Below are 11699 nucleotides of genomic sequence, written 5' to 3' on the forward strand. Positions count from 1 at the left end.
ACCAATTTCATTAAAACACTCCCTCTCTCGATAGAATAATTGTATTTGTATAATACAATAACCGAAAAATAACGTTAAAATAAGCTGCTGCTGCAGAGGTTGTATTGTTTTGTTTTGTATAGAATCTAAGATATTGAAATTAATAATACCATAACAGTTCTCTTGTTTTAATGTTTCCAGGCATTGAAATTAATACTACCAATGCAACAACTTTTTCTACACCTCTTGTTGCGTCTGAAACAGGAGAAATTACTATCCATAATCTGGGATTGAGATATACTCCGTGTGGCAAAGTGAGGAGTGGAATAGGATGGTAGAAAATGGTTTCAAACCTACTCTGGGGTTAATGTTTGTAAAGCTGGAGGAGGCAATAGAGTTTTACAATTTATATGCTGTGGCTTGTGGTTTCATACCAAGGAAGTACACACAAACAAGATTCCGTGATGGTTTGATAGACAAAAAATCAATGGTCTGCAACAGACATGGATTCAAAGAGGATCGCAAAAAACTCAAACCTGTTGTTGAATTTGAAAACACAGAAGAGAAAAAAAAGAGGAAAAGGTCTGTAGAGCCAAAGAAAACAAAAATAACAAGATTTGGTTGCAAGGCAAAAATACGGTTTTGTGCTGTATTCAATGACCTTAAGGAGCTAATAGGGTATGCTATTGACACGTTTTATGAAGGTCATAATCACAAGCTCTGCTCACTCAAAGAACGGGAATTCCAGAAAAACGTAAGAACACTTAACCTTTACATGAAGCAGACAATTGTTAACAATTGTAAACTCAACATCGGGGCTACCAGGACTTTTAGAATTCTGGCGGAACAATCAAATGGGTATGCAAACATTGGTGCATCTCTCACAGATTTCAAGAACTTCAAAAGAAATATTAAATGTTATATAGGTGAGAATGATCCGACATGATTCTCGATTATTTAAAGGCGCTTTCTCAAACGCAAGATGGCTTTTACTATGCTTACCAAGTTGATGAGGATAATTGTTTGGCTAAACTCTTTTGGGCAGATGCACAAGCAAGAATGAATTATTCCTTGTTTGGGGACACCATCACCTTTGATCCTACTTACGGTACTAACAAGTACCGCATGGCCTTCACCCCATTCACTGGTGTTGACAACCACAAAAAATCAGTGACTTTTGCTGCTGCACTTGTCGATCATGAGAACGATGGGTCATTCATTTGGGTGCTTAAGAAGTTCCTTGATTGTATGGGCAACAAGGAACCTCAGTGCATTCTTACTGATCAAGATCCCAATTAAACTCGGGGTGCGTTCGTATTCAAGCAAGCAAGACATCGCTATCGCATGTGGCATATAATGAAAAAACTTACCGATAAAGTTGAGTCACAGATTTGTAAGGAGACTGACTTTGTTGAGCGGATATGCGGAGTTGTTTGGGATACTGACTTGGAACCCATTGAGTTTGAAGAAAAATGGACTCAAGTGATTAATGACTTTGAGTTGAATGATAATACTTGGTTGACATACATGTATGGCAAAAGGCACAAATGGATACCTGCTTACTTTAGGGATTTGCCTTTAGGCTGCCTTTTGAAGACTACACAAAGATCAGAGAGTCAAAACAGTTATTTCAAAAGATTTGAGAGCATAGACGGCACACTTGTAGAATTTTGGTTGCGTTTTCAGAGTGCAATGGAACAACAACGCTATAATCACAGATTTCTTGATGCTGCAAGTGACAGCACATTGCCACAGGTTTCTTCTAAGACAATGATTGAAAAACATGCCTCTAAAATCTACACACATACTGTTTTCTATGAGTTCCAAGAGCAAGTGCAAATGGCTCCCTGTTCGTGTGCCGTTGTTGGATTTTTCGAGCAAGGAAACATGCACATTATAAATGTTGAAGATGCCTACAGGAAGCATAGAGTATTTCAGGTTATTCAATTTTATAAACATAATTGTCTTTTTACTTTAACATACAATAGCGTGATAAAAGAATACAATAACCGTCTTTTACCATTACAATAATCATGTGAAAACTATACAATAATCACAATTATGCTTTACAATAATTGATGTAGAGTTTATTTGCAATTGTTCTGATTTTTTTCCATAAATATATTAATTTGATAATGCTTTACAGTAATTGATAATGCTTTACACTTGCCAATTTGTTACAATAATCAAGGATATGCTTTAAAATAATTGGGGAAGAGCTTTACAATAATCAGATACATGAGAGCTTTAAAATAATCAGAGGTATGCTTTAAAATAATTGGGCAAACGCTTTACAATAATCAGCTACATGAAGGCTGATAGAATAATTGCATTTGATCATTTGAATAACTGTCTAGAGATATTACAATAATGACTTAAAGGCATTACAAAAACACTAACTTGTTCATCAATCAATGACACTACATCAAATTTGTTAAACAATCAATAATGACTATCTAAACATTAGATTAAAATAATCAGAGGTATGCTTTACAATAATTGGCAAGTACATGTTGAACATAAAAAAACTGAAGGACTTCTACCTTGGTGTTAATTGCTAGTCTGCATAAAATAATTCATGTTGAACTATATAATAACTATGATTGCCTTTTAAAATAACTACACTGTGCATGCAGGTTGCTCACAATAATGAATCAAAGGAAACAACATGTACGTGCAAGATGTTTGAGAGGAAAGGAATCCTTTGTAAACACATTATATGGATTATATCAGGAAAAGGACTGCAAAGCATACCGGAGCAGTACATCGAAAGTAGATGGACGAAGAAATCATATAGAAAGCCTTTGTATGGACTGGATGGAAAGTTATTGCAAGACTACGATCCCACTGATTTGAGAAAATTGGAATTATCAAGGGTATGGTCAGAGTTTTATGCAACAATAAGTGTTCTTAACTCGATGCCTGATAATCGAATCAAGGAGCTAAGTTTGATGCTTTTACAATTCCGAGAGAAAATAAATCCAACCAAAGAGAGCTTGACAAAGGATCAAGAACTGGAAATGCTCTTAGGTTGTTCAAAGAAAATCAAATATTCTTGTTCTTCCACCCAAGATTGCAAAAAACAAAGGAAGCGGCATGAGAATGAAATCAAACAAGGATAAGGCAATTGAGAAGGCGAGCAAACCGAAGAGGCTATGTAATAACTGCAAACAAATGGGACACCATGACAAGAGAAACTGTCCAAATCCGTTTGTTGAGCATGCTTTGGAGGAAGAAGATGAAGAGGAAAATGAAATGGAGGATGAAGATGAAGAAGAAGAATGAAAAATGAAAAATGCATTACGCTTTAAAATAATCAAGATTACGTTTTAAAATAATCCATATTATGCTTTACAAATAACCGCAAGATTGCAAAATAATTGTGTTAGACTTTTTACAAGTAATCGGGGGTATACTTTACAATAAGTGTGTTAGACTTTTACAATAATCAAAGTTATGCTTTACATTAATTGATGTTGAATTTTTTTGCAATTGTTTCGATTTTGTTCATTTAATAATACCTTGCGCTATTACAATAATAATGTGAAAACTATACAATAATCACAATTATGCTTTATAATAATTGATCTTGAGTTTATTCGCAATCGTTCGATTTTTTTCCATAAATATATTAATTTGATAATGCTTTTTTGTAATTGATAATGCTTTGCACTTGCCAATTTGTTACAATAATCAAGGATATGCTTTAAAATAATTGGGAAAGAGCTTTACAATAATCAGATACATGAGAGCTTTAAAATAATCAGAGGTATGCTTTAAAATAATTGGGCAAACGCTTTACAATAATCACCACATGAAGGCCGATAGAATAATTGCATTTGATCATTTGAATAACTGTCTAGAGATATTACAATAACAGCTTAAAGGCATTACAAAAACACTAACTTGTTCAGTCAATCAATGACAGCTACATCAAATTTGTTCAAACAATCAATAACAGCTATCTAAACATTAGATTATCGAACAAATCCATCTAGAATTGTTTGCTAAATCCATCTATAATCAATCAATTGTTCTTTTATTTGTTTCGCCGAGAAGGACCAGTAACGGCTGTTGTTTTAACCCTTTTCTTCCCTAATCTTCTGAATTTTAAAACTTCTTTCTCTACTTCCGATATACTCCGCCTGAAAGTTCCCACTTTTTCCAAAAGAGATGCTCTTGACTCGTTGACATCTGACATCAACAAAATAGCAACCATCTCAAGCCATATAGGAATCCTCTCACATTTCTTGTTAACCACATACAATCCTTGCTCGTGATTCCCTTCATATGTGAGCATGTGAAACATTGTGTAAAATCCCGATTCCTTATCACCCTTGATAGTCGCTTTCCATTCAAAATCAACATTCACGAATGTAAATGTGTTAATGACAACTCCTTCTTTTGCTGTTTTCCTTGTCTCCAAAAAGTCAGAAAAACAGTTAACCTACAGCATGTACAAAAAAAAGAAAGAATTAGAAAGCACGACTATACAATAACAAGATTAAAACAATACAATAACTTTGTTACAAAGAATACAATAATTCGATGAAAATAGCATTTGTATATGATCGGAGTTAGAAAAACGTCGCAATCTTTGCAAGTCGTAGAAATCGGATTTTTCCCAATCTTTATGCGACGTATGGTCCAAAGACATCAACCGTCTTGTTCATAAAGTTCACACAAACACAAAAGTAGTACTTCTCTAAAGACAACGGGATGAAGACAAGGTCCACATCGATCTCAGAGTTTACAACATTTTCACCTAAAAAATGGGACCAAGATCGCACAACCTTGTCTTTCTCGGGCCGTCGATTACATCATCACTATCCCGCTTGCTCTAGCATCTCTTCAAAGATTTCCTATAAATACCATAAAACTGTTAATAAAATTGAAGATAAATGATTAAACATTCTACGAAGAATCGAATAATGAAAAACAGATCATACCATATGTTGTGTACCAAGGAACATCATCATTGGCGCTTCTTTCTCCTTAACCTCCATGAAATTCAAGACAATCGACAGCAGGCGGCTATTACGCGCAACTCGGTGTAATCTTCTTCGTCAGAGAAAGAATATCAGACCTATCCAAGATAGCATTGCCCGCAAAAAAGAAGTTCACCGCAAAGGAGTTAAAAAAAAAGCTTAGTAAATTTTAAAAACAATATTTAAAAAATAACTACAAAGAATAATAAACGAGTTTTTCATAAAACAATAACTATGTTAATGTAATACAATAATCGATTATTGTACTACATTAACATAGTTATTGTTTTATGAAAACTCAATTATTGTAATTGTAAAAAAACATAGAATAATTGAACTTGTAGAATACAATTATTAGAATAATCACACAAACTTGTTTCTCATTGAGTTTGGACAAAAATGAACATACTCATCTGCAAGATTGTAATCATCCAAGAAACAATAATCAACAACTTGTTTCTTCTTGCTTGGCATAGCGTGTATATCTGCTTTGTTAGCCCTCATAACTTTTGAAACAACAAGAAGATTTGTATCCGCCTTGCCACGGTTTATTGAGCGACCAAGACCATCGAGTTCGGATCGCTACCTCGGCCTGATCTAATCATCCCAGCGCTCATAGGTGTACCAGGCATACTCTTTTTCCTAGGCCCCGGAGTACCTACACCATCATCAGGTTCCTCTGCCATAACCCTAAGAGCTTCCAAAGCATCAGCTTCAGCCCTTGCCGCTTCCAACTCGGCCTAACCTACGCTTCTCAAGCAAAACAGTGACAAAGGTGCCTTTGTCTTTGTAAAATCATCAACCAAATCCAACAATTTTTTCCTAATTTTGTTGATATTGGCTAAAACCAAGATGGCAGCTATCTCAGCTCTATATATGATCCTTTTCAATGCGTCATGCAACTCAGATTTGAACAACTTCCCAGCATAAAACATCATATGAATCATGACAAAAACACCACAATCCAAATTCTGGGACCCTTCCGATTTCCACCCAAAAGCCACATTTACAAATTTGAAATTGCGGACCTCACTGCCTCTTTCAAAACCTTTCTCGACAAGATAACTACCAAATATTTCAACCTGGTTACATTTTTAAATCAAAAATCATCACTAAAGAACAAGAAAAATAACTAGAAGAAGTAGATGAAAACAAAAACTTATAATAAGGTACATACAATAGAGTTGGTAGCCAACACCCAGATACTATCTTCAAAATCATCATATACACGATTGTCAAGATAGTCCACAGTCTTCCCCACAAAGTTAACAACAACACAGAAAAAATGATCTCCAAAATGAACAGGAATAAAAACCTGGCATGATAAAACAGACGTACATAAACCTTTGCTGTTCTCAACAATAAAATAATCAACAGAAGAAAGAAAGAACAGAAAGAATTGGAAAAATTACCAAATCGGCACCAATGTCAAGAGAACCTTCGCTGTTCTCAATGACAGTGTCCCAAACATTAGAAATTTCCTTTCTGTATAAATCTTTCTCATCATCAGCAGCTTTGATAAGCTTAAACAAAGAAGCCTATGAAAAATATTACCACACGATAAGAGAAAATGAAATATCACAATGAAAAAACTTGGTTAACTGAATACAATAACTACTATTCTGCTTTACAATAACTATCACAACAAAAACAAACTTTCATAATACAATAATCGAGTTTTCATAATACAATAACATTGTTATTGTAATACAATAATCGATTATTGTATTACAATAACAATGTTATTGTATTATGAAAACTCGATTATTGTAACTTGTAAAAAAGAGAATAATTGAACTTGTATAAATACAATAATCGAAATACAGTATTAGAATAATCACGAAACAATAAACAAAATTGAAGAATAGGAAAATTGAAGAATAGGAAAACTGTTTTATTTGAATCAAAAAAAAAGCTAATATACTTTACAATAATCAAGTAACTACAATAGAATAAATGTCATAACCATTGTAAATTTATCAAACAGAAATATATAAAAAAAATTTCACATACCGAATGACTTGTACAAAAAAAACTTCTTGTGGGGGATAACCCTTTCCCAACCTTGACCAGCATGTCATTAAGTAAGAATGACCAGCAATCAATCACGTTCGATGTGATCATAGTCTTAGCAGACAATGAAATAATGTCATCTCGAGTTAACATGTGATGAAATGAAAACACAACCAAATCCTCCCTGCCACATGAAAACAAATTATATAGTAGATATATTAGCAAAAAAAGAAAAAAAAAGAGAGGGGACAAAAAACATATAATGATTACCCAATTCGTAGGTCATGATCGTGCAGAAAACAATAATCAAGTACAGTCTTCCTCCGCATTAAAATAGGAGCAAAAAGCTCCTTGTACTTGCACAAAAAAAACAGAAACTACAATCGCATCGGGATTGGGTGATTCACAATCTAAATCACACCCTATACCACAAATCCCAAAAACGTATGCTCGGGCATAACGCCCGAATGCGCAGGTAAGCACTTATAATGAGAATTATCTTGGATTCTATCCCCAACAACACCCTCGTTGACAACTTTGTTAACAACGTCATCCACACTACTCAAGTCCACAGTTTCATTCTCAACATCAATATTATCAATGCCGTCATCAGTTGGCACCTCCTCATTCGGTTTCTCAACCGCTACATCAGAGACCTTATTTTTACCTTTCTCCCGAGAATAAACCACCTTATATTTTTCGGGATCAAACGCAAAACCCCCATTCCTTTCATCTTTTCCCTTTTCATGCTCCCCCTTTTCATGCTTCCCCTTTTCATGCTCCTTACAAAAACTTTCATACAACGGCGGTTTACTTCCACTGTTTCATTTCCTCGCTTTTTCACAAATAAAATTGAAATATTTAGTGAACAAAGAATCATCGTCACTAATGAAAGCAGGAGTCGAAGAAATCGAAGTGGTCTGTCGAAGAATCTTCAACTGTTGAAGAACCACACTCCTTCCCCATCGCTTCCTTCCGTTGCGTGTACAAATGGAGAAATATCTCAACATCCCTCTTCATCATCAAAAGATGTGCTTGGGAAACCTAAGAAAAAGGAAAAAAAATGAATAATTATACTAAGTCTTTACAATAATTATAATAACTCTTTACAATAATTATACTAAGTCTTTACAATAATTGTCCTAAGTCTTTACAATAATTGTCCTAAGTCTTTACAATAATTGTACTAAGTCTTTACAATAATTGTCCTAAGTCTTTACAATAATTATAATAAGTCTTTACAATAATTATACTAAGTCTTTACAATAATTGTCCTAAGTCTTTACAATAATTGTCCTAAGTCTTTACAATAATTGTCCTAAGTCTTTACAATAATTGTCCTAAGTCTTTACAATAATTGTACTAAGTCTTTACAATAATTTACAATAATTGGAAAAATAATCGCTACAAAACTTTAAAATAACTACACTACACCTTTACAATAACTACACAAAAATGATTGAAAGAATGATTGGAACTTACATCAACGGCCTTTGCTCGAATAACATCATCGTATCAAACAAGCGAGTTCGGATACTTTTTCCCGTGTTGAGTTTATCAACGATCGCACACACCTCAAAGCAGACTTTTGCTTCTCTTAAGCGTTTGCAGACAGGATACACACCATTGACATATTCCCCATTACCTAGCGAACCAGACTTGAGCTCTGAAATACACCTACTAACAAAATACTTCTCATCCCAGTGCTTGATAAGAGGAGTCTCAGAAGACATTGTTTTTTCCGTAAAAGACAAACGATGGAAGTATGCCACCATAACAACAAGTATGCAACCACGCAAAGTAGACGACCCAGGTTCTACTGCGCTCAACACCGCGACTAATTTATCAAACACATACGCACACCAATCCAAATGGTGGATACGTGAAACATCTTGCACCGCTTTAAGAATTGTAAAGTCAATTCCATAATTTGAAGGGGGAGCAAGGACAATGGACATAGCATAAAGCACAAAACTTGACCTCGAAATTCATCTCCCCATCATCCCCCAAATCGTAATTGCGCAGTATAAACAGCAGGGATAGTAACATAATTTGTCCCTTCTACGTTAAACTTCTTAGGAACTCGCCTTTCAACGTTTCTTGTGAAGACAATACACTATGTCCAAAGTATAAACAACTCGAACCTTATCACCACCATTTGGCAATCCAAAAACATCACACACATCATCTTTTGTGAAGAAATTTGACATCTCTTGCTTTAAAAATATGAGCAAAGTAGCATTAAAGTGTTTTACAAACAATGGTATAACACCCAATGGTATCTTGGTCACTTTAAAATCAAGCAAACCACCAAATCCGATCTCAATGACACCTTTTTTGATTTGGACCAAGTTGTTTTACCAGATTAACCAAACCATTAGGACGATGACTCACTTTAATGTTTGAAGCATGAAAAAGGAAAATCAAGCAAAAATTAAAAAGAGTAACACATCAAATAAAGAGAAACTCATAACAAGGGGGCAAAGACACATATACTCACATGTTCAATTTTGAAGTTCCAGGAACCTTACTGAGCTTCTTTTTTGGAAAATTTACTTTTGAGCGTTTCAAATCATCTTTATTACCATCTTCAGGCTCCCTGCTACGTTTAGGACCCATTTGTTTGTATCACTGAGCAACAGAATACAAAATTATCAGAATAAACACAAAAAATATGACAACAACTAATACAATAACTGAATTTTAATAATACAATAATCAAAGATACAAGAATACAATAACTGGACTTGACTAAAATGATAACTAAATAATACTACGTATAGAATAACTAAATTACTATATTACAATAACTATCACAATACATTACAATAACAACATCAATATATTACAATAACAAACTTTTCATATCAAGATAACTGGACTTGACTAAAAGCTGACTTTTAAACACTAACCAAAGATCAATATCTAAAATAATACTCATTACAATAATGATTTTCTAAATTACAATAACTAGCACAAATACATTACAATAACAACATCAATATATTACAATAACACAAATAATTCCAAACAAACACACATTATGTTCATTAGAATGTACAGGAATTCAAGACAAAAAAAAAAACTCGAAGAAAAGATACAAAAATGAAAAAATGAATTACGAAACCCTAAATTATGCGGAAAAATTGAAAAAATTAATTTAACAACAAAAACAAAACAAAATTAAACTATATACTAAACAAAATGAAGAATAAACACAGAAAACAAAAGAAAATCAAGTAGAAAACAAGAAGAGGAACCGAAAATCGAGTAGAAAATCAGCGGAAATTGAGCACAATAATCAAGTTCAATTGAGTTCATTGATTACTGTTGAGAGAAACCGAAAATGGAGTAGAAGGACGAACAAATTGAGCACAAAAGCGAAGTTCAATTGACGAGAACCAAGAAGAATAAACCGACGAACGAAATTATAAGAGAGAACACGAGAAAAATCGACGAGGATTTGCGTAAAATCGAACGAAAATATGAGAGAGAAAGAGAGAGAAAGATAGAGAAATAGTGAAACTGAATGAAAAAAGTGGGAAAAAAGAAGATCAAGTGTCAAAAATTTACTTTATATATGAGATGTAAGATTAAATCTCAGCCACATATCTTATGTTAGATGAATGGTCCAGATTTAGAGGGGTAACTCACCAAAAGTACCCTAACTCATTTGATCCTATTTCTATATATATATATATATATATATATATATATATATATATATATATATATATATATATATATATATATAGAGGCAAGATCCGGTGAGTTTGCCACTTTTCGTGAGTTTCCCCCGCCTATATAAGCAAATGACCTAACAAAACCAAATTAGCAATTATTTTACAAACAAACACACGATCATTCATTTCTCTATCTTTCTCTCTCTACTTTTTTATCATCAAACACTGTTCTTCAAAATTTTGATCATCAATTCATCTGATTCTTCACTTTTTTTTTTCGATCCACAATTTTAGCACAAATTCATTAACTATTTCAATTAAATCACTTGAAACTATCAATCTGTTCATCAAATTTTATCAAATTCATCATCCGGAAACCCTAATTCTTCAAATCCAAACGAAGGTATTACTATTTCTTCTGATTTCTGATTTAATAATTGAATAACTTCAGTATTTGAATTAAATAACAAATTCTGACACGATTTAGGTGTTTTTTACCGTAATTTTCAGCTTCAACGATGATGAATTCAGATGATCAAACTCTTACTCTGCTTGATAATATTGCTGATAATCAAACATCGATGAATTCAGGTATAAATTTGTGAAATAATGTTGATATAATAAATGTTGTTATTAGGTTGATAAGTTTTGTGAAACTTTTGTTCATTATATTGATTATTTTCGTACTGTTACTCATTTTGTTGTTTAGAAAGTCGTTAGAATAACTACCACATAATATCACAATAATTGCATGTAGATTTCATTCATGATATCATTCAATATCTAGTATTTGAATAACTGATTAGTATAATACAATAACTGAATTACAGTATTAAAATAACTGTACTATTGCATTAAAATAATTGTGATGCATTGTGTTGGCCTTGGCTATCAATTTGAAAAACCTCCTTTTTCTAATAGAATAATTGGATTCGTATAATACAATAACTGCATTATAACATTAAAATAACTGTTGCAGGAGAGATTGTTTTTTCCATCATAATGACTGTTTTATAGGATCTGGCAAAAATATCTT

General features: G+C 33.2%; 1 protein-coding gene across 1 annotated transcript; it reads left to right on the plus strand.

The window, feature by feature from the left end:
- Positions 1–1331: 1331 nt before the first annotated feature.
- Positions 1332–3101, plus strand: LOC141601179 (protein FAR1-RELATED SEQUENCE 1-like). The gene is made up of 2 exons (XM_074421446.1): positions 1332–1917; positions 2616–3101. Exons 1-2 carry the CDS (start codon positions 1336–1338, stop codon positions 3099–3101), a joined length of 1068 nt encoding a protein of 355 aa, XP_074277547.1. The 5' UTR covers positions 1332–1335.
- The last annotated feature ends 8598 nt before the right edge of the window (positions 3102–11699 follow it).

The sequence above is a fragment of the Silene latifolia genome, chromosome 9 (genome assembly GCF_048544455.1).
Source record: "Silene latifolia isolate original U9 population chromosome 9, ASM4854445v1, whole genome shotgun sequence".
Taxonomy (NCBI): Eukaryota; Viridiplantae; Streptophyta; class Magnoliopsida; order Caryophyllales; family Caryophyllaceae; genus Silene; species Silene latifolia.

Bases quoted from the DNA above. Each gene is read 5' to 3' on its own strand.
- LOC141601179 (XM_074421446.1), top strand. From the start codon at position 1,336: ATGAAAAAACTTACCGATAAAGTTGAGTCACAGATTTGTAAGGAGACT. The intron at 1,918-2,615 runs GTTATTCAATTT...CTGTGCATGCAG, and splicing joins GGAAGCATAGAGTATTTCAG to GTTGCTCACAATAATGAATC.